This window comes from Nerophis ophidion, linkage group LG10, assembly GCF_033978795.1.
Source record: "Nerophis ophidion isolate RoL-2023_Sa linkage group LG10, RoL_Noph_v1.0, whole genome shotgun sequence".
NCBI classification, from domain to species: Eukaryota; Metazoa; Chordata; class Actinopteri; order Syngnathiformes; family Syngnathidae; genus Nerophis; species Nerophis ophidion.
The window spans coordinates 44,579,194-44,601,852 of NC_084620.1; the positions used below are offsets into that span (position 1 = coordinate 44,579,194).

The following is a 22,659-nucleotide window of genomic DNA, read 5'->3' on the forward strand; positions in this document are numbered from 1 at the left end:
AAAGTGCACTTTATTTGTTTTAAACTATTGTAGTGGTGTTCTGAACGAAAAGTACACTTTACTTAAGTGTTGTTTTGATATGTCATTTTAGTGACATCATACACAAAAGTGCACTAATAGCTTGTTTAAAAATGTCTCAGACAATCTTGCACTTTCTGTTTCGAAATGACATGAATGCTTGTGCCACTGCTTAATAACCGTTTAATAAATACAGTTTTGGTCAATTGACTTAGTTGTGATTTCCCTCTCTTCATGAATGTTTAAAATTAGCATATATTTATGCAGTATGAACAAGAATGTTTAAATGTAGACACATAGAATTATCATACTGCTATGATTATATGCATCAAGTGTTCATTCAAGGGTAAGGCAAAATATGGAGCTATATATTATGTATTGTGATATGGCCTAAAATTATCGAGATATTAAAAAAAGGCCATATCGCCCAGCCCTATGCCAAAGCAAATATTCTTTATAATCGGTACCTGTTTTTGTGTATTTTTGGATCTGCATAAGTCCCAAACATGTAAAATCGAACCATAGAGGCATGTCAGTGATATTTATAAGATAATCTTGCCTTCCTTCATACCTGCTTCAAACGAGCCCTTTCGAATTTTCCTGGTGTGACATTTTTTCAATTGATGACGTCAGCGGATATCTCCATATATGGTAAAGTTTAACCCGTAAGAACTTTGTCCGACATTGTAGTCAATAAGTTCCTTCTTTTTCTGTAGCTTCTTGTTAGCGTATGGTTATCACGTGTACCTGTGAGTAGACTCGCTATGGAAGTGTTATGAATGCAACATTGCTGACGCAGTCAAAATGGAGGCACTTAAATAAGACCGCCCACAAAACGGCGCATCCTAAAGAGACCGTCAGAAAACAGCTGTAAGATAGTCTGTAAAACGTAATCGATGCAAAATGTTGATCAAAGGTCCACAATTGTTTAAATGTTGGAAAAAACTGTAATATGACTGCTTTAAAGGGGAACTGCACTTTTTAGGGGTAATTTTGCCTATATTTCACAATCATCATGAAAGACATGACGGATGTATTTTTTTTTGTATGCATTCTGAAATATTCATTGAATGGGATCAAAAGTCCGCTTACAATAGAGCCTATGAAAGTTGCTCTGTTCTGCCTAAAAAAAGCCCTTCAAAACATCTCTATCAAGGTTGTAAATACATGCACAGTGTTTCCCCCCAAAAATGTGTTAGTTAAGGTGGTGTTTAGGGATGATGTTTGTTAAGAAATTATCGATTTTGATGCCATTATCGAATCCTCTCATCGAACCGATTACTTATCGATTTTCTTATCAAATCCAGATCGGTTGTTGTATATGAAAAAAAAACACAATACTGGTTTAACAAAAACTCCCTTTTAGCAGCCTTCACTTATATTTTTTAGGGGAAAAAAAATAAATAAATAAATATTGACTGTTAGTGCCCCTTTAATTGGGCCACCTAAGAAAAATACATGCAAGGAAAATCCTGCATTCATTTGTAATATTTATTAGACAGACCTGCAAAATCGGGAGTGGTGTAGGCTACATGATAACGTTAACCAACTCAGTGCCAGTTGGCGCTTTTTTGGAAGTTTTTTATTGGATTGTATGTGCAGAATAAAGAACCATTAGCTGCCCTGTAAGCAGTTTTTTATTTACGAGTTTGAATATTTTTTTTTTAAGATGCATCCACCATCAAGTTTTGCATAATGATTGTGAATGATATACAAAATTGCCAATAGAGTGCAGTTCCCCTTAAAAGAACCGGAGTAGGGCCGCATGATAAACTGATATCTAATTGACATTGAGGTTTTAATTACTGATTAAGTAACCAAAAGAGACTGAGGTTTTTTTTTCTCCGCCATCACCAGCATTTGAGTGACAGCCATGACTGCCAATCAGAATTGTTGAGCTTAGTGTTTGCTCATCTCTCGCTTCAAACAGAGGAAAAAAAGGCCATACTGCATCGCTTTAGGCACCTGAGCGCGGTTATTTAACAGTAGAATTAACTGTACGCAGTGAGCCCTCTTTTCAGTCAGAGTTTCCCGCAGCGCTTTGTTGTGAAGATGGCCTCCTTCACAACAAAGAGCCACCGCCTAAACTTAAAAAAAAGTCTTAAAAAATACTGTATATATATATTTCTTTTTGTCCTGTCCAGCTTCTCAGTATATGCTGTTGAGTCTTCCAGAGATGTATTCACCTACTTTATTAATACTATTAAGGATATGTTCTTGATGCTAACAAATATCACCAGAGATGCTATAATTTGGTCATTTGTGTCAAATAAAGCACTTGTCTTTCCTGCACAACAACTTAACTTTTAGTTGCTGTTATGAAAATGGACAATGAAAATACGGTGGACTGCACCAACAATAACAATATTTTTTACTAGGACTTAGTTTATTTGCACGAACAGACATAGCAACCACAAAAGAACACAAACTAATGTGATCACTTTGTTTACATTCAGTTCTGCTATCAAACACTACTAAATGGTAGAGAATAAACTCCAATGCATCACAGAAAGTTTCTCAATCAAATGACAAAACATTTTACAAAGTGATGGCTGCAGACACGAGCATGGTCCGATTGTATTCCACAAGATGATGAAAGTGAATATTTTTAAGAGCCATTTCTTTTGACGCACTTTTGTTTTCCCCCTGACTTTATTTTCTTTATGAACCACTTGTTTTGAGACTCCATGAAAGCTATTATCTACCTTTCTATTTGAAATACTGAACAGAACAACAAAATAATTTTTTTGCTCAAACTCTACACACACTCTCACTTGTTTAAATGCTACACTCAAACTTTTTGACAGTTAAGCCGCTAAGAATAAAAACGGATGTGACGTCATATGCAACCCTCCTATAGATTAAGAGTCTCGAAAGAGGATTATAGAACAACTGTTGCTGAGTCAGCATTTTTGCTGTCAGTACACAACATGTACGAGAGCGTCTCGATCCATAAATTGGTGGTGTCGCTTGTAAGGGTAGTATCAATATACGACCGATATTAGAGTAATAAGGTCAATATTTTCATTTCGTCAAATCATACAGTATATTTTTTGGTTCAAGGTTTACAAACTCAGGAAATAATTCCTTGGACACAGGAATACTGCAAAAACCAAAAGATTTAAATGATGGTAGTGTCTGCTTTTGTATAGTTAATGGTACTATTGACTGTAATGCTAAAACAATTGAATCCAATAAAAAAAAAGAATAAAGAACAAGTTTAAATATAGTGTTGATACTATTGAATGAATGGTCAAGCACTAACCATAAATACATTTAAAAATGTACACTCTGTTCTACATGAAGTGAACTGGTGTGACTTTACATAAAGCAGAAGTGAAAATAACTGATGAACCGATTTACATTTATTACAAAATTTTCTAAAATGTTTGCTAATTAAAATGGAAGAAGATAAACATTTTAAACACTATTATAAGTAAGTATATTGTGTGGCTATTTGTTTTAGTTATTAAAAAAACGTGGTTATAATATTTTATCGTGTGTATAATAAGTCCTTTTTGAGCACATTCAACAATACCCCAATAATAATGGTAACAGTGATCATTTTAGTCACAATAACTCTATTTAGCCATATCATCTATTGTTTTGGTTGTGTGTATTTGAGGGTCCTCGACCCCTTCCTTAACAGATACAGAGCAGAATGTTGCTGACAGTATATTTTATGGGTTTTATTTTATTTATTTTTTTCTACTTGGATATGTAAAAATTTACATCCAAATTATAACATTAAAATATACGAGACTTACAAGTTTATAGCATTCGAGAGAGTATATCTGTAATATATAGTAACATTTCATCAGTGAATCAAGAATTTGTAGGGAAATTTGTATATGCCAAGGCGCAGTAACGATCCAAAATTGTTTCAAAAGAAAATCGATCAATTTTATCGATACTAGAAAAAGGGAAACATTGGATTTAAAGGAGAACTGCACTTCTTTGGAATTGTGCCTATTTCTCGCAATAATTATGATTGACAAGAAAACAACGTCTTTTTTTTTAGGATTCTAAATTTGATTTAAAAAACGATGCAAGATGCGGCTAATTGGAGTCACCATTGTAGCCTTCAAAGCCCTCTAAAAAAAACTATGAAACCCTCCATCAACGTTTAATATACACACTGGAAGTACAGTATTTTCTGGACTATAAGGAGCACTTAAAATCCATATTTTTCTCCGCAAATCTTGACAGTGTGCTATAACCCAGTGAGCCTAATGTACGGAATAATCCTGGATTTGCTTACCGACCTTGAAGCAATTATATTTGGTACATGTTGTGATGATAAGTTTGATCAGTAGATGACAGTCAAACACAAGAGATACATGTAGACTGCACTATGATGGTAACACTCAAGTAAACAACACCAACATTATATATGTTCCATTGAAAATAAAGAACATTACACATGGCATTCAAAAATCTATCAACATGTTTTAGTACATTCTGGTACCTGCTGATAAGTATTTGGTATCTGCATAAATCCTGAAAAATTTTGTAGGCTTCTTCTTTTTCTATATCTTCTTGTTATGGGACATTCATCCTCCGCTGTTGCCCTTTTTAATATAAAGTAGGGTAAAGCTCTTATTCATATCTGTCAGTAAACTCGCCATTAAAGTGCTAAAACATACCTGCATAGTGAGTTTAAATTATTCACCCGAGGAACTTTGGTTGTTAGAGAGTTCCGGTCGGACATTTTTTCACGGGACACATTTTGTTTCCGGATGAGGAGATGCTGATGTGTTATTGATTTAATTAAAGTCTGAATGTCAATAAAACAGTTAGCTCAATCTTATGACATTTCTTCCACTCCCGTCCTTGCATGCTACACGGCTACAACAAAGATGATGGGGAGAAGAAGCTGTCAAAGGTGAGCCACGTATATAAGACCACCCACAAAACAGCGCATCTGGAAGCTACTGTCAGAAAGCAGCTTGAAGATGATCTGCAAAACATAATTTATGCAACATTTTGACTAAAAGAACCACCATTATATTGTAGACCAAAAGAAAGCGTTTTCAATTTTTAAAAAAATTAAACAATAATAATATGACTCCTTTAATACGCCCTATAATCCGGTGCGCCTTATAAATGAAAAAAGATCGAAAACAGACCATTAATCGGCAGTGCGCCTTGTAGTCCGTTGCTCCCTATGGTCTGAAAAATATGATATATATATATTATTTATATTTATATATATATATATATATATATATATATTTATATATATATATATATATATATATATATATATATATGATGTAATAACAGACACATTCATAACAATATGTAGAGCAGGGTTTCCCCTTAAAGGAGTGGTTCTTAACCTTGTTGGAGGTACCGAACCCCACCTGTTTCATATGCACATTCACCGAACCCTTCCTTCGTGAAAAATATATGTATATTTTTTTTAATTCAAGACAAAGTTAGTTTTTTTTTACTGGTGCACAAAATGAACTGTGTATGAACATCACCTTGTCCAAAGAACAAAAGCAACACAGTGCATGAACTCACAACAAATTACACATCTGCAAATCAGTGTGACTTCTGCTGTTGCATTTGAGAGACCAGTTCAGATGTGTGTGGCTTCACCCTGGCAAGAGCCACTCTCACGTCAGTTCCTTTTATTTGTTTTTATGTTTTTATCCTCGAAAAAGATTGCTCGCAAAGGTATGTTGTAACAAATGGTATAAACAATTCCAGGACGTTCTTAGCAATAACTGATGTCAGTGTTTTAATGGGAACTAAATGCAATATCTGAAAGGAGTACAAATTATTTCCAAAGCAGGACCCCCACCCAGACATACAATACTAGTCCACAGCTCATGAAGAACAATATTTTTTGTAAGTGGGCCATGAGAAAATAATCTCATGGACATGACTGCTGTTATTTCATTACAATAATAAAACATTTAACTTGTTATTTAGTCAGGTTTGGGACAGTTGTGCTGCTGGTGTGGCCACAGTGTATTGGCACATCTGACGTCGCTCACATGTACTCCACTGAATGCTCACAAGAGTTTTTGCGTTTGCTCACGCATATGGAAAATTAGAGGGAACATTGTTTGTGGGTATCCATAATACGCAGATAGGGAGAAATTTTTATTTACACGTTGAGTCAGGTGCTTCATGCAAGGGAGTAGGTTTGATTTTGAGATTGGTGGGGACACAAAAGTGCTCCAAGGCAGCACTCTGAAAGTTTACTTTTTTTTTTACATTAGTAATCATAATTTCACGTCATGCAAATTATATAAAGGAGACAACTTGGAAGAGTTCTCATCTTAACTCTTTAGTGTAGGGCTGTAGTGCAAATGTGCATCATACTGTCAATTAACATAGCCTACTGTCCATCACATCAGAAATACATTCATGCAATACAACATTGTAAATAAACATAAATGAACAGTAATAATCTTTTACCCAACTTGTGTTTGAATCACTCACAATTTTTCCCTTCAACTACTTCTTTCTATTGCTGCTTTTGTACTGTAAATATGTTTGTCACTAATACTCAAATACAAGCAGATTAGTGTCCACTGGTTGTTCCTATTTGAAAGAGCCAAACACATGCTTCTGCCGGTCCGTCACAGAAATGAACTGCTGGCCAAAAATATGTTGATGCATGAGATACATTAAGGACAATGACCATAGAGCTTGATGGTACAGTTACTGCCTGAGCAAAAAGGCTTTTACTAAATATGAATATTACTTCATATTAATGAATTATATTTTAGCATTGTAAAATCACATGATCATCTAGTGAGGGTTTATTGTATTTCCACCACTTTGGTATTTTCAAACCGTTGCTCACTTCTACACAAATACATGAAACTAAAAAATAATTTCAAAAATAAAATGGAAAGGTGAAATCCGGCGATCTGATTGGCTGTTAACTGTGGTTTAAATATTCTAAAACCTTATCACAGCGTAGGCTATCACTCCGCCTCAGGCACACATGACTGGTATGAATGGAAGTTGTTGTCATGTATCCATGACAACGGACTGTTGCAGTCCGTAGTAAAAGACAGCTGATGTTTTTACGGTGTTAAAAAACGGACTAAAGTAGTTGAATTCACATGTTTAAGGTTAACTTTCACCTCCGGGGAGATTTAACAATGGTAAAGGGTACTGAGCATTGACTTTCACCTGAAAAAAAGCGGAGGAAAAGACGAGATGCAGTGCTAATTTGGAGCTAACGTCTGGATAGGTGGGATTATTTTTTCCACAGTGAGGCTATTTTATTGGATAATATGTATTTCTGGTTGAATGAAACTACATTAAATTGATTGAGTATTCCTATTTCATAATGCCTTCATTTGTAACCGTTTTATAAAAGCAATATCTCACTCCAGTCCATGGTATATGCTCATTATAGCACTCTAAGGGGCGTGACTGGAGTGATATATTGTTTAATTCTTCAATATTGTTGAGCCTCTATACACCCTTGAAGTAACTTACAGTTTGACTCCTAAAGAAGTCTCTTATATTCAGTTTTCTTTTCATTGACATCCTTCAAAACCTACAGCACACACGCACGCAAACCGACACAAACACAATGTACCGTGTGCCAGGAACAACAAATGCCGAACATGTTGACAACTTACACTTACTTACAACTTACACTTACTTACAAGTTAGAACTTACAACTTACACCGAGTTGCACTGCCTCTCATCCCCTCGCTAGCAACTAGCATGTAGGCTAGCTTTTACAAGCAGAAGGAGTGACAGCGGGGAGAGCCAATCACATGTACGTTAGCATGAAAGCGGCAACCAATCAGGGAGCGATAATTAGGTTAGAGGCGAGACTTCTAACAGAGACCGACATTTAACCCTTTCTGTGCCATAATCATTGACTAAACATTACGGGCAGCACTTGTATTGATAGTGACTACACAGTAGCGGCTGGATATTGGTAGGGACATGTCCCTAGCGTCCCTACCCAATTGGCTTCATGACCTCTGCGGCGGAGGCGCCGCCAAACCCCTGAGGCCGACTCACCGAATCCCTAGGGTTTGATCGAACCCAGGTTAAGAACCACTGCCTTAATGGAATTTTATGTGGCTCACCGGCACGGCTTTTTCATTGAAACCCTACATTAAAAATAAGTTTGTTTGTTTTTTGTGTGAAAAAAAGTTAAAATATTTTTTGAGCCTTTTTAAAGAAAAACATATCATCATAGCAGATTATGCAAGTTATGTGATGTCATGGTAAGCACACCCCTAACCTCGCCCCCCGGTATCTTGGCAATCGGGGGGAAACACTGTAATATGTACAATATTTAATGTGTTTTGGTAATTTTAAGCAATACCAGAACTTCTTTCCGAGGCGCATTTATGGCTGTTTCCATAGCAGCACACTTTTCACTTCTGGCAACAAATGTGTGTTCTATTTCTGTACACAACCGCATGAGTGTGTTCTAATCATGGCAGACTTGGTAACAGACAACAATAACCACTATTTTTGGACAAATGAGGATTCACAACCTTCTATTTTAGAACCTGAATTTACAGAGGATGAAGTGCTGCTTATAGAAGCAAACACAAACTGAGGGTGAGATGGAGCAGACGGAAGCCAAGAGAGTGAGGTCGGCGTGATTTGAAGGTGCAAATGTTGAACTTAGAACCAAGCTATGGTGTCTTTACCCAAGATAAACTAGAAAAAAACAAAACAAACGTCCATCGAGTAAGTCACTATAACATTGATCATGATAAATGCAGCAGACCATGATTGTTATTACAACTACATACACTGTCGAGCTAGTTGTTTACAAACATCCCATAAAAGTGGGTTAATACTTTACAGATACTGTAATAGGATTGTTCATGTTTTCAGTCAGTACAGATTTGTGTTCAATCGTATTATGCATTACAAACTCAAACACCATTCAGCTGCTGACACAAGTCGCTAACTTACTTCCTGTCATAGTTAGCTTATGGCTAATGCCACAGCATGTCGTTACAAGGTGGTGTGTTACTACTAGGGCTGGGCGATATATCGAATATACTCGATATATCGCGATATAGAAAATGACTATAGCGTGATATTTGACTATAGGTTCTCACGCAGTTGCTTTTAGCTGCGGGCATTACACTACTGGTTGTCACTCTTGTCTCTCTTCACAGAGACATACAGTAAAACAAGCGCACCTTCTTACATACGTCACATACTGTCACACATGCAACTTCATACACCCTTGGGGAGCATAGAGGTAGCGGCATGGGTAAAGTTAGCAGTGGCAGGTTTTGCTAGCTGTGCGGTGCGAGTGGTAATACGAGGGAAAGAAGGTGTCAATCTGGTAACAAAGAAGGAAGAAGAATTCATTCCCAAGAAAAACAGCACGGGGTCCATCATCTGGCGATGTTATGGCTTCAAGCGGGAACATGTTGAATATACAACCGTGATATCTCAAGTATGTGGCAAAAGCTTTGCTACAAAAAGTAGCATTACTCCTAATTTGTAACATCATTTGAAAAGACACCCGCGAGAGAATGAAGAGTGCTTGAAACTCTGCATGTCAACATCTCAGTCGGTGCCACACCCACAAAATGCCGAAGCAAATATTTCCAGATGAACACCGTATGAACGAAGATGGTACTGTATGTTGTGATCCCAATATGTAGACCACAGCGGAAGGCAGTGTGCAGGTAAAAAAGTATTAACACTTGAATAGGGCTGGGCGATATGTCAATATACTCGCGGGTTTATCTCTGTGGGATATAGACAATGACTATATCTTGATATTCGAGTATACCTTCTCACGCAGTTGCTTTTAGCTGTGGGCATTACACTACATGCGTTTCTTACTCTCGTCTCTCCTGCTCACAGAAACGTAAACCAAGCGCACCTTCTTACACACATCACATGTGCGACTTCACTCGCTCCCACGGAGCACAGAGACATGGTAAGGTTGGCTGTGATGCGGTTGTAATATGAGAGAGAAGGTGCGAATCTGGTAACAAATGGAGGAAGAATGAATTCCCAAGCAAAACAGCATCGTACGTCGGTTCAAGCGGGAATATGTTCGAAATTTGTGCGGCAAAAGCATTGCTACAAAAAGTAGCAGTACTGCTAATGTAGCATCATTTGAAAAGTCACCCGCTAAAGAATAAGGAGTGCTTGAAACTCCACATGTCAACATCTCCGGCCGGAGCCACACCAACAAAATGTCAAAGCAACTATTTCCAAATCAACACCGTATGAAAAAAAAGTCAACAACAGAAGGAGATAACGTTCACAGGAACGTATTACGCAGCTCATTTTTATTTGACACTTATTAAAATATCTTGTGTGACACCATGGACAAAAGTGCACTTTATTTGTTTTTAACTATTGTAGTGGCGTTCTGCACAAAAACTACACTTTAATTTAGTGTTGTTTTGAAATGTCATCTTGGGTATATCATTCACAAAAGTGAACTTATAGCTTGTTTTAGAATGGCTCTGACAATGTTGCACTTTCTGTTTTGAAATGACATGAATATAGATAGATAGATAGATAGATAGATAGATAGATAGATAGATAGATAGAACCTTATGGAAAATTAACATTTTCAGCACAATCCCATTCAAGATCAGACAAACATTACAGGGAGACAGAACAGGATCGCTGACGGGTGTGCCGACTTTCGGCGCCCCTTACAAAAAAGGTGAGATACAGGTAAACAAGAGGGGATGGGAGAAAAAAAAAGATAAAAAAAAAAAAAAAAAAATTTCGGTGTAAGCCTGGGCCTCTGGAGAGGGGGTCCAGACTGAGGCCAAGGGGAAAAAAACAACTCATAGCCATAGTACACATCCCTCATGAATGACATTAAAGCAGCGGAGCTGATACAACCAGCCAGTTCTACATACAGCTATCAATAAAGAGTAAAAGAAACATATACACTTTGGTGGCCTCTGCAGTGTTCCACGCCATCGTCTGTTGGGGTGGAGAGAGTATGGCCAGAGACAAGAGCTGACCCAACAAAGCAACCAAGAGAGCCGACTCCACTCTCGGCCAGTGTCCAGTCCGCATGGATGAGCGAGGATATGTCCAAGAAGACTGAGGTGTCCGATACCTGCTCATTCAGCCAAGACACTGTGAAGTTTGTCCATCCCGGCGCTCAGTGTTAGCTCCGCAGCCCTGACTCTTCATCCGCATCTCCTCCAGTCTCTCCAAACTGATTTTGGTGTGGCAGAGACCCAGCCGCTGGTCTCCATGGCCAAAAGGCTCCCAGGAGGCGGATCCAGAAGTCCACAAAAAGCACCGCAGCGGTCACGAAAGTGCCACACCTTGTCACACAGTCCCAAAGGGTCCCGGACCAAAAGGCAGAAAAAAAAAAAATATATATATATATATATATATATATATATATACACAAACACATGAAAATAAGAGGGAAACACAAAAGGATGATACAAGAGCACAGAGCTTCTGCCAACAGCAGCCATTACAGCGGCGCCATCTTGGAAAATATGTGTGCCACTTCTTAATAACTATTTGATAAATACAGTTTTGGTGAATTGACTTCGTTGTGATTTCCTTCTCTGCATGAAAGTTTAAAATGAGTATATATTAATGCAGTATGAACAAGAATGTTTTAAAGTAGGCACATAGAATCATCACACTGCTGTGAATATATGCATCAAGTATTAAAGGCCTACTGAAATGAGATTTTCTTATTTAAAAGGGGATAGCATGTCCATTCTATGTGCCATACTTGATCATTTCGCGATATTGCCATATTTTTGCTGAAAGGATTTAGGAGAGAACATCGACGATAAAGTTCCAAACTTTTGGTGCTGATAAAAAAGCCTTGCCTTTACTGGAAGTCGCAGACGATGACGTCACAAGGGTGAGGGCTACTCACGCCCTCACATTGTTTTTAATGGGAGCCTCCAGCAGCAAGAGCTATTCGGACCGAGAAAACTACAATTTCCCCATTAATTTGAGTGAGGATGAAAGATTTGTGGATGATGATATTGATAGTGAAGGACTAGAAAAAAAATGTATTAAAAAAAAAAAGTAAAAAAAAAAAAAAAAGGCGATTGCATTGGGACGGATTCAGATGTTTTTAGACACATTTACTAGGATAATTCTGGCAAATCCCTTATCTTTCTATTGTGTTGCTACTGTTTTAGTGAGATTAAATAGTACCTGATAGTCGGAGGGGTGTGTCCACGGGTGTCTTGAGGCCAGTGTCTAAGGGAAGTCACAGCAGATACAAAGACCGCGCTAACTCCACAGATCTCCGGTAAGAGGCAACTTTTTAACACAATTTTCTTACCGAAACCTGCCGGTTGACAAGTGGTCGGGAACCATGTTCGCTTGAGCGCTCTGATCCCTAGTAAAGCTTCACCTTCGGGAATTTTAAACAAGGAATCACCATGTGTTTGTGTGGCTAAAGGCTAAACCTTCCCAACTCCATCTTTCTACTTTGACTTCTCCATTATTAATTGAACAAATTGCAAAAGATTCAGCAACACAGATGTCCAGAATACTGTGCAATTGTGCGATGAAAAGAGACGACTTTTAGCCGTAAGTGGTGCTGCGCTAATATTTCCTGACAGTCCGTGACGTCACGTGCACGCGTCATCATTCCGCGACGTTTTCAACAAGAAACTCCGCGGGAAATTTAAAATTGCAATTTAGTAAACTAAAAAGACCGTATTGGCATGTGTTGCAATGTTAATATTTCATCATTGATGTATAAACTATCAGATTGCATGGTCGGTAGTAGTGGGTTTCAGTATTAAAGGCCTACTGAAACCCACTACTACCGACCACGTTTATATATCAATGATGAAATCTTAACATTGCAACACATGCCAATACGGCGGGTTTAGTTTACCAAATTGCAATTTTAAATTTCCCGCAGAGTTTCCTGTTGAAAACGTTGCGGGATGATGACGCGTATGATGACGCGTGCTTGTGACATTATTGGTTGTAGCGGACATTTTATCCCAGCACCACTCACGGCTAAAAGTCGTCCGATTTAATCGCATAATTACAGAGTATTTTGGACATCTGTGTTGCTGAATCTTTTGCAATTTGTTCAATTAATAATGGAGACTATAAAGAAGAATGCTGGTGGTGGAAAGCGGTGGATTGCAGCTGCCTTTAGCAACCAAAACACAGCCGGTGTTTCTTTGTTTGTTGTGAAGCTTTACTATGGAAGAGAGCGGTCAAGCGAACATGTTTCTCTACCACATGTCGACCGGCAGGTTTTGGTGGGAAAATTGTGGTAATAAGTTGGCTCTTACCGGAGACATTAGCGGAGCTTGTGTCGTTCTTCCTGCAGCAGCTGTCAAAGAGGCAGCTGCAACTTTCTTGGCTCCTCCATGGCTTCCATCAGAGACACTGGCAGTCACCACATTCCTCCGACTTTCAGGTATGACTATATAATCTCACTAAAACACTAGTAACACAATAAGTAGATAAAGGATTTTCCAAAATGATCCTAGTAAATGTACTGTATCTAATAACATCTCGCCTTTTTTTTCCTTTTTTTTTCCTAGGGGTTCGGTGAGTCTGCCTTAGGGGTTCGGCGGAGCCTCCGTCGCAGCGGTTTAAGACACTCCAGACTCATGAACGTGGACCCCGACTTAATTAAACAAGTTGAAAAACGTATTCGTATTATGGCTACCCCCCCAAACAATGTTCCCTCAAATTTTCCATCTAATTTGCGAGTGTGTAATTTGTTGTGAGTTCATGCACTGTGTTGGTTTCGTTCTTTGAACAAGGTGATGTTCATGTTGTTCACTAGTAAAAAAACAAAACCTTCATCCATCCTTCCATTTTCTACCGCTTATTCCCTTTGGGTTCGCGGGGGGCGCTGGTGCCTACCTCAGATACAATCGGGCGGAAGGTGGGGTACACCCTGGACAAGTCGCCATCTCATCGCAAAAAACAAAACATGTAACTTTGTATTGAATTTGAAAAAAATAATAATAATAATAATAATTTTTCACTAAAGAAGGGTTCCACGAATGTGCATATGAAACTGGTGGGGTTTGGTACCTCCAACAAGGTTAAGAACCAGTGTTCTAGTCCTTCAGTCTCACTATCCTCATCAACAAATCTTTTATTCTCGCTCAAATTAATGGGGAAATCGTCGCTTTCCCGGTCCGAATCGCTCTTGCTGCTGGAGGCTATGATTATAAACAATGTGAGGATGTGAGCAGCCCTACAACCCATGACGTCACGCGCACATCGTCTTCTACTTCCGGTAAAGGCAAGGCCTTTTTATTAGCGACCAAAAGTTGCTAACTTTATTGTCGATGTTCTCTACTAAATCCTTTCAGCAAAAATATGGCAATATCGCAAAATGATCAAGTATGACACATAGATCCCCCGCTATCCCCGTTTAAATAAGAAAATCTCATTTCAGTAGGCCTTTAAAAGCCAGCAAAGCCTTAACACAGAATAACATGCAGAACCTTTTCACACCTAATGCAGTGACTGTCAGGCACATGACGTACAAAACCACATACAGGATCTCCTCTCTGGGCAACAAAAGCACCTTGAAGATTCTAGCGGGAACTCTCATTCAACCCTTTTTCGATTACACTTGCACCTCCTGGTAGCCCAGCACCTCCAAAACCCTCAAATCTAGACTTCAAACATCCCAGAATAAGTTAGTCCGGTTACTTTTAGACCTCCACCCCAGATCACACATCACTCCAACCCACTTCTCCAAAGTGGGCTGGCTCAGGGTGGAGGACAGAGTAAAACAACTTGCACTGAGCCTAGTCTATAAAATCCGCTACACCTTCCTGATACCGAAGTACATGTCAAACTACTTCCTTAACGTAAATGACTGCCATAATCACAACACCAGGGGAAGCTCCACAAACCACGTTAAACCCAGATTCCGATCTAACAAAGGTTTTAACTCATTCTCTTTCTATGCCACATCAATGTGGAATGCACTCCCAACAGGTGTAAAAGTAAGTGCATCTCTATATTCCTTCAAAACCGCTCTAAAACACCTCCTCCAGGCAACTTCAACCCTTTACTAATACCCTCCTCCATTTACAGCCCATCTCCCCGGATTATAAAACACCTAATGTAAATAATCAAATGTACTTCTAATGTACTTACCTGCTCTTATGCTATCTGAACTCACTATGTTCTCTTCTGGCTGTACATATCCTCCGTAAGACCTATACTGTTTCAATGTCCATTTCTCTGCTGATGCAATTGTTGATGACTGAAGTGCTGATATCATCCCACCCCCCGGATTGTAAATAATGTAAATAATTCATTGTATATACTATGATGATTAACTTGTGTGATGACTGTATTATGCTGATAGTATATATTTATACCATGAATTGATTAACGTGGACCCCGACTTAAACAAGTTGAATAACTTATTCGGGTGTTCCCATTTAGTGGTCAATTTTACGGGATATTTACTGAACTGTGCAATCTACTAATAAAAGTATCAATCAATCAATCAAAAAACGTCGTCTGTCTTACCGTTCGTAGATGCTTCCTGAGGATGTACAGGATGAAGCCCCATAGTCTGGACGTCACGCCGAGGAAAGTCCGGATCCCCAGTAAACATTGGCGGGTCTTCAGCATGTTGACAGGCACGCAAAGACCCCCCAGAAGACGACAAAATAATAAGACGAAGAGCAGCTCTTTTAAAGACGAGTGACAGTCCGCATTAGACGCTATTAAAAGAGCGACTGCAAGTTCCCCCCAAAAGAGGCCAAATGTAACGTGTGAGTACCTCGCTCTACACACAAAATAAGCATTACATGTAGTTTATTGACATAGTGGCACTTAAAGAAAACCCCAAATGTCACCGTTTCAGGACCTCGTTAGAAAGTAAGCTAGCGTTACCCTGCTAGCCTACAAGCCACCGCTAGCGTCGACAAGACCTTGAACCTTGCTCTGAAATTAGCCTTAAAAGCCGGCAGTGTGACTTCTTAAGTATGGTCACCGGCTCGACTCGTCCTTTCAAAGCTGAGTGGGGTTTAAAAAAAATCCATAGGGTCCAGCGTAGGCGGTAAAATCAGTTTGTCGTCCACTGGAAATCCGGAATGAAACTGCGAGCCGCCATTGCTGCCTTGTGTACGTCACTTCCGGTAAGGGAATCTGCGGACAGTGCGGGGTCGCGCGCGCAGCACGTCAACGTGGAAGGAAGCAGACGTGGACGCGCATCACGTCAGGAAGGAGGACTTACGTCGTTTGTCTTGTTGACTTATTAGAGCAGGGGTGTCAAACTCATTTTAGATCGGGGGCCACATGGACAAAAATCTACTTCCAAGTGGACCGGACCAGGAAAATTACAGCACGATAACTTTAAAATATAGACAAACATCAGATTGTTTTCTTTGTTTAAAAACAGAACAAGAGTGCACATTCTGAAAATGTACAAATTATGTTTGTTTTTTTTTTACACTTACATGTTGTGGTTAATAGTATTCTACCTTTATTTGTATTTTTTCATACAATCGGAATTAATAAAATGGGACCCATTGCCTCCCTGCTTGGCACTCAGCATCAAGGGTTGGAATTGGGGTTTAAGTCACGAAAAATGATTCCCGGGCGTGGCACTGCTGCTGACCACTGCTCCCCTCACCTCCCAGGAGGTGAAGAAGGGGATGAGTCAAATGCAGAGGACACATTTCATCACACCTTGTGTGTGTGACAATCAATGGTACTTTAACTTTATGTGATCATGTTCATCAGTCAACTCATTGGTGTTAATTTTCAATCTACAAAGATTAAAAAAATAATATCAAAATCAAATAACAGGATGTTTTTTATGTAGTTTGTTCATTTTCAATATTTTATATTTGTAGCTCATCTGCAAAGATACAAAGAATTGCCATTGCAACATCTAGTGGACACATTTAGAACAGAGGTTTAATTCATTAAAAAATTTCGGCTCATTGTTGTACTTAGCAAACTCATCCAGCGGGCCGGATAAAACCTGTTTGCAGGCCTGATCCGGCCCGTGGGCCGTAGGTTTGACACCCCTGTATTAGAGCAAATTGTAAAATTGACAGAAAATGTTTGAATGAACTAAATACTTTATAGACGTAAACCTTGTTTACTTTTATTACGACGAAATGGTAATTTTTGAGGAAAAACTTAACATTTCGTATGAAACGGTCGCGATATTCTGAGAAAATTATTTTACAGGAAATAAAGTTGACATTTTACATAGTTGGAATAATATTTTTTTTAAAAATACAGATAATAAAGTTGAAATAATGATTTGAAAAAGGTGTTTTAATTTTACGAGAAAAGTCGACGTTTTAAAAGAAAAATGTTGGCAAAGTAGTTGACTCCAAAAGTGCGGCAATTATCAGTGGGTATCTCTCCTCAGCTTTTTATTGTGTCAATGTTTTACTTCAATGGTGATGGCTTTCCTTTTCTTTGGCACATCGCCACCAGAAGACCTCACCACACGCTTGACAGATACAGTGCAAAAGCGATATTATCTTCCTCAGTGTAACTGCTTGTGACAAACGTACTCTCCCTTCACACCTGCGGCCGTATTTATCATCATCAATACTTGTGAACAATGCAGTCATCGGGTTTTGGATAGCAGTCATTACCACGAAATGCTGAAGCATGGAATTTCGTAAAACGAGGCCCACCTGTAAATCATATGCCATTAGAATTTTTTTTTTTTTAGGCATTTTGCATTTTTTATGCATTGTTACAATGAATAGAAAAATATGAATATAACATAATATACATTTGCCAATTGATTTAATATACATTACCTACAGTATAACCAACATTGCCAGAGTCAAACATCCACCGGTTGGATGTCCATTTTCTGCTCTGTTTGTATTGGCCAGATCCCTGTAGTCAGACTCGTGCATAAAATTCCATCTCCTAAATGATTGGTCACTCAGCACAATGCCACAGATATCGCAAATTTTGAGGGCGCATGCAGTTGGCATGCTGACTGCAGGAATGTCCACTAGAGATGTTGCCCGTGAATTGAATGTTCATTTCTCTTCCATAAGCGGACTCAAAAGACATTTCAGTGAATTTGGCAGTCCATCCAACCAGCCTCATAACCGCAGACCACATGTAACCACACCAGCCCAGGACATCCACATCCAGCAGGTGCACCTCCATGATCATCTGGGACCAGCCACCCGGACAGCTGCAGCAAAAGAATTAGTTTGCAAACTGAGAAACCGTGTCAGGGAAGCTAATCTGCATGCCCGTCGTCCTCATCAGGGTCTCGACCTGACAACAGTTCGTAGTTGTTACCGACTTGAGTGGGCAAATGCCCATATTGGATGGCGTCTGGCACGTTGGAGAGGTGTTCTCTTCACGGATGAATCCCGGTTTTCACTTTTCAGGGCAGATGGCAGACAGCGTGTGTGGTGTCGTGTGGGAGAGCGGTTCGCTGAAGTCAACGTTGTGAATGGAGTCCGCCATGGTGGGGGTCGGGTTATGGTATGGGCATGCGTATGTTAGGGACAACGAAAGCAACTGCATTTTATTGATGGTATTTTGAATGCACAAAGATACCGTGAGGAGATTCTGAGGCCCATTAGTGTACCTTTCTTCCCTAACCATCCCCTCATGTTGCAGCATGAATATGTACAGCCCCATGTTGCAAGGATCTGAACACAAATCCTGGAAGCTGAAAACATCCCAAGTCTTACATGGACCGCATACTCACCGGACATGCCACCCATGTAGCAACTGGAAGCATACAGGTAAAGCACTGTAAAAGAAGATTGGAGGACCCAGCCAATAGCCACGCCCTTAGCCTGGTAGGAAAGCCCTGAGCAACAGTAAACCAGGCAGCCTCATGTTAGGTTTCTGCTGTCTTTGATCAAGAAATGTGAAACTTTTTTTGTTTTACTTAAATGAGCGTAATCATACACAAAACTCTACACTCTAATGGACAAATATTATTTATTTGATAATTTTTCATGACAAGCACCTCGATCCACAATATAACTCTTAAGTTCAACCGCCTCTGTTTGTTTCTTCTTCGTCTGTGACATCCGTCAAATTTCCAGCCACTTGTAGAAGGATGGCCCCCTAAACATGCAAGACTGGGGTTCCAATAAATGATGAGGAATGATGAAAGAAGGTAATAGTAGCAAAAAATATCAATACACGGGCAGATGTATGGATAATTGTACTGAGGTTAAATACCTGGACAGTTTAGTATATACACATATTGTCACACTCCTACGAAAACCAGGTGACTTAGGCGTTCATCTAAGAATGGCACTCAATGCACAGCAAACCAGTCCCTTGTTTTGCCCCGGAAGGTAGGGCGGGCATTTTGCGTCATGTCTTTGAAGAAAAGATTATCACACGTCAAGATCATCATCCGGATCTTCCTGGTCATAGTCGTCATTAGCGTCAGGCTCGTAGGTGATTCTTCCTCTTCCAGCGCCTGGGTTTAACAGTGCTTCTTTCCTGTGACAGAGAAAATCATACCTGGTCAGTCAGTCCGATGTTCGATAGTGACTTTGACCTATTTACTTCTGGTGACTGAAGACAAACGGAAGCGGTAGCTTCTCCTTAGCATCACGCTCAGCCTCAGACAGTCTGAGGTTGAAGGTCAGATTGGCAGTCGGGTCAGTCTATGGGATACATTTATAGTCGTCTCATCAGTCCGTGCATGTTTTTTGAAAAAAAAAAAATAATAATTGTACCTCCTGATCCTGCACCTGCACCGCATTGCTCGGTTTGCTCTGTCTGATGACCGTAAGATCCTCCTTTATGGTAAAAATATCCTCCTAAAAAAAGAACACTTTTATTACCAAATATATTGTCAAGAGCAGAAACACTCACTATTCGTATTGTTACGCACGTCCTGCAAAACCTTCCCCGATTTCAAGCGCTTTGTTATCTTCGCCTCATTCCCATTAGGGCCAGCGGCCACGGTGATGACAGATGTCGCCAAGTGACACAAACTTGCCGCTGTTCCCAACTGGTGCAAGTCAGAATGGAGGAGGGCAACAATGTTTCGTAAGGCTCCTCCTAGTAGAGAACAACTTTATTTGAAAAAAATAACAGCAATAGTTTGATATTCGCTCCAGCGGGGCCTCTAAAGTGTCATTCAGGATTTTGGCAAATCATAAAGAAAACCTAAAACAGTAGAAAAAAAACTTTTTTTGTGCTTTTTTTATGAGGGTTTTGTGATGCCACCGCAGAGGGGTGGACAAAGTTTCCAGGGCCCAAAGCCTGACATTGTAAACTCTGGTCACATCAGAAAAGATAAACAAGCATTTTCCATACATTAATTTGTTTGTAGCCGGCTGCAAAAATAAATCTGCCGCGGTGCTGTAATTACCCGATCCATTTGCAACAGGCATGAGCAAACATGACCTCCTGGCATGCTCCTATAGCTTCACAACTTTGCTGAAAATGGAACAAAAACAAAAAGGTAACTTACTGCCTTCAAAGTGTTTGGATGAGCGAATATCATTTCCCAACAGTGGAGCATTTCTGATATTACCGTGAAATGTAATTTGATCACTTATATGTCACTGGAGTTAAAGCTCAGAGTAACAGGGTAGTTTTAGATCTAAATAATAAATGGTGTGGCTGGATAAAACGTTTTTAAAAAGGGTAGTTGTCGACTATTTGAGGTTATCAGGTATTTTTGTAAACCGGTTGTTTAAAAAAACGAAAAGTAAAATGTCTGTATTTTGGGAAAAACTGCTGGAGTGTAGGAAATGGATGACTTTCAGCGCATACCATTTTGAGCCGTTTCAATCATACCGTTTATCGTGACCTTTCCAGTTCAGACATTTGTGTCTTATTTTACTCACTTTTGTCCCACACGTCATTCTTCTTTCCTACATTTGCAGTTTTATTGCTAATTACATCATCCCACCACTGCCGCAAGTCGATCGCAGTCCTGTGGGAAACACCATTACCTGTACATGTTTTGCTTTTTCTTTGGCTTTTGTGTGACACTACCACACAAGGTTAAACAAATTTTTCGTTAAAAATACGTCTCATGCATGTTGTCATGCGAGATGACTAACTCGTTAGTGCTTTTTCTTTGATGTTACTATTGGGGTTGTAAAAGATAAACCAATACAACTAGACATCCGCTTTGACAAGTGAGCCATTCCATTGTGTCGGATGCAGCCCCTTTAATCAATAAGATATCCCTCGAGAAATTGGGTGTAGGAACATTGCGTGCAATTAAAAAGTCAGTTGATGATTTTTATCATTAAACACAAATATTAAGGCGCATGCTCCGTTAGCTTACGCGACTGAAGACAAGAATGGATGTAAATAAATGCACCGGTTGTTGTGCCAGACTAGCATTCAGTTGACAGTTTATCTTGAAAACAAGGCAAGATGGCAAAATTATTCACACAATTGCTCTGCTGGTGTACATGATTGAAGACCAGAATGGATGTAGAAAGCAACAGCGGACGGAAAACCCAGAAAAATGCATGCCATTTTTAAAGAATTGCAGAGCAGTTGAACAGGATATTTACTTTTTCTCCAAAGACAGGACTTTTATTCTTTTTTAGTTAGGGTTATAGTGTTAGTGTATTTCCAACAAGCATTCCATACAAGCTTGTCTTTCTATGCCATATCAATGTGCTATGCACTCCCAACAGGTGTAAAAGTAAGTGCAGGTCTAGCCTCCTTCAAAACCGCTCTAAAAAAACACCTCCAGGCAACTTCAACCATTTACTAATACCTTCCTCCATTCACATTCCTTCTCCCCGAATTGTAAATAACCTAATGTAAATAATCAAATGTATTTCTAATGTATATACTTGTTCTTATGCTATCTGAACTCACCATGTTCTCTGCTCGCTGTACATATCCTCCTAAGTAAGACCTACACTGTTTCAATGTCCATTTCTCTGCTGATGCAATTGTTGATGACTGAAGTACTGACGGCGTGGCGCAGTGGAAGAGTGGCCGTGCGCAACCCAAGGGTCACTGGTTCAAATCCCACCTAGTACCAACCTCGTCACGTCCGTTGTGTCCTGAGCAAGACACGTCACCCTTGCTCCTGATGGGTGCTGGTTGGCGCCTTGCATGGCAGCTCCCTCCATCAGTGTGTGAATGTGTGTGTGAATGGGTAAATGTGGAAGTAGTGTCAAAGTGCTTTGAGTACCTTGAAGGTAGAAAAGCGCTATACAAGTACAACCCATTTATCATTTATTTATATCAACCAAAGCTTCTCATCCCACCCCACGGATTGTATATAATGTAAATAATTCTATGTATATACTATGATGATTAACCTGTGTGATGACTGTATTATGCTGATAGTATATATTTGTACCATAAATTGATTAACGTGGACCCCGACTTAAACAAGTTGAAAAACTTATTCGGGTGTTAACATTTAGTGGTCAATTGTACGGAATATGTACTGAGCTGTGCAATCTACTAATAAAAGTTTCAATCAATCAATCAATCAATAAAATTACAAAATGATACATCACATGTTTCCAGTTTGTCACTACAGAATGTCTGTAGGAAGAAGCAGAGCTTATTTCATCTTCCCCCTTTTTCAAATCACAGCAATTTCTAACACATTTTTGTACTCTCTCTGAAACACAACAGTGAATAGATAAATATCAAATGCATAAATAATAAATAAGGTTTTCATGAATAAATGGCCTGCGATGAGATGGCGGCTTGTCCAGGGTGTA

At 39.3% G+C, this 22,659-nt stretch overlaps 2 protein-coding genes across 2 annotated transcripts in view; both read right to left on the reverse strand.

Annotated features, from left to right (window-relative positions):
• The window catches only part of LOC133560869 (CTD nuclear envelope phosphatase 1A), a 36,393-nt gene extending 20,263 nt beyond the window's left edge, over nt 1-16,130 (reverse strand). The window contains exon 1 of the mRNA XM_061913879.1: nt 15,494-16,130. Within this exon, the coding sequence (XP_061769863.1) occupies nt 15,494-15,598 (105 nt within the window). The 5' untranslated portion in view covers nt 15,599-16,130. The remainder of the gene's footprint in view (nt 1-15,493) is intronic.
• A 2,772-nt stretch (nt 16,131-18,902) lies between these two features.
• elp5 (elongator acetyltransferase complex subunit 5) overlaps nt 18,903-22,659 on the reverse strand; it is a 21,453-nt gene continuing 17,696 nt past the window's right edge. Inside the window, exons 5-8 of the mRNA XM_061913881.1 lie at nt 19,833-20,002; nt 19,675-19,758; nt 19,502-19,602; nt 18,903-19,435 (exon numbers count right to left, since the gene is read on the reverse strand). Coding sequence (XP_061769865.1) covers nt 19,327-19,435; nt 19,502-19,602; nt 19,675-19,758; nt 19,833-20,002 — 464 coding nt within the window. The 3' untranslated portion in view covers nt 18,903-19,326. The remainder of the gene's footprint in view (nt 19,436-19,501; nt 19,603-19,674; nt 19,759-19,832; nt 20,003-22,659) is intronic.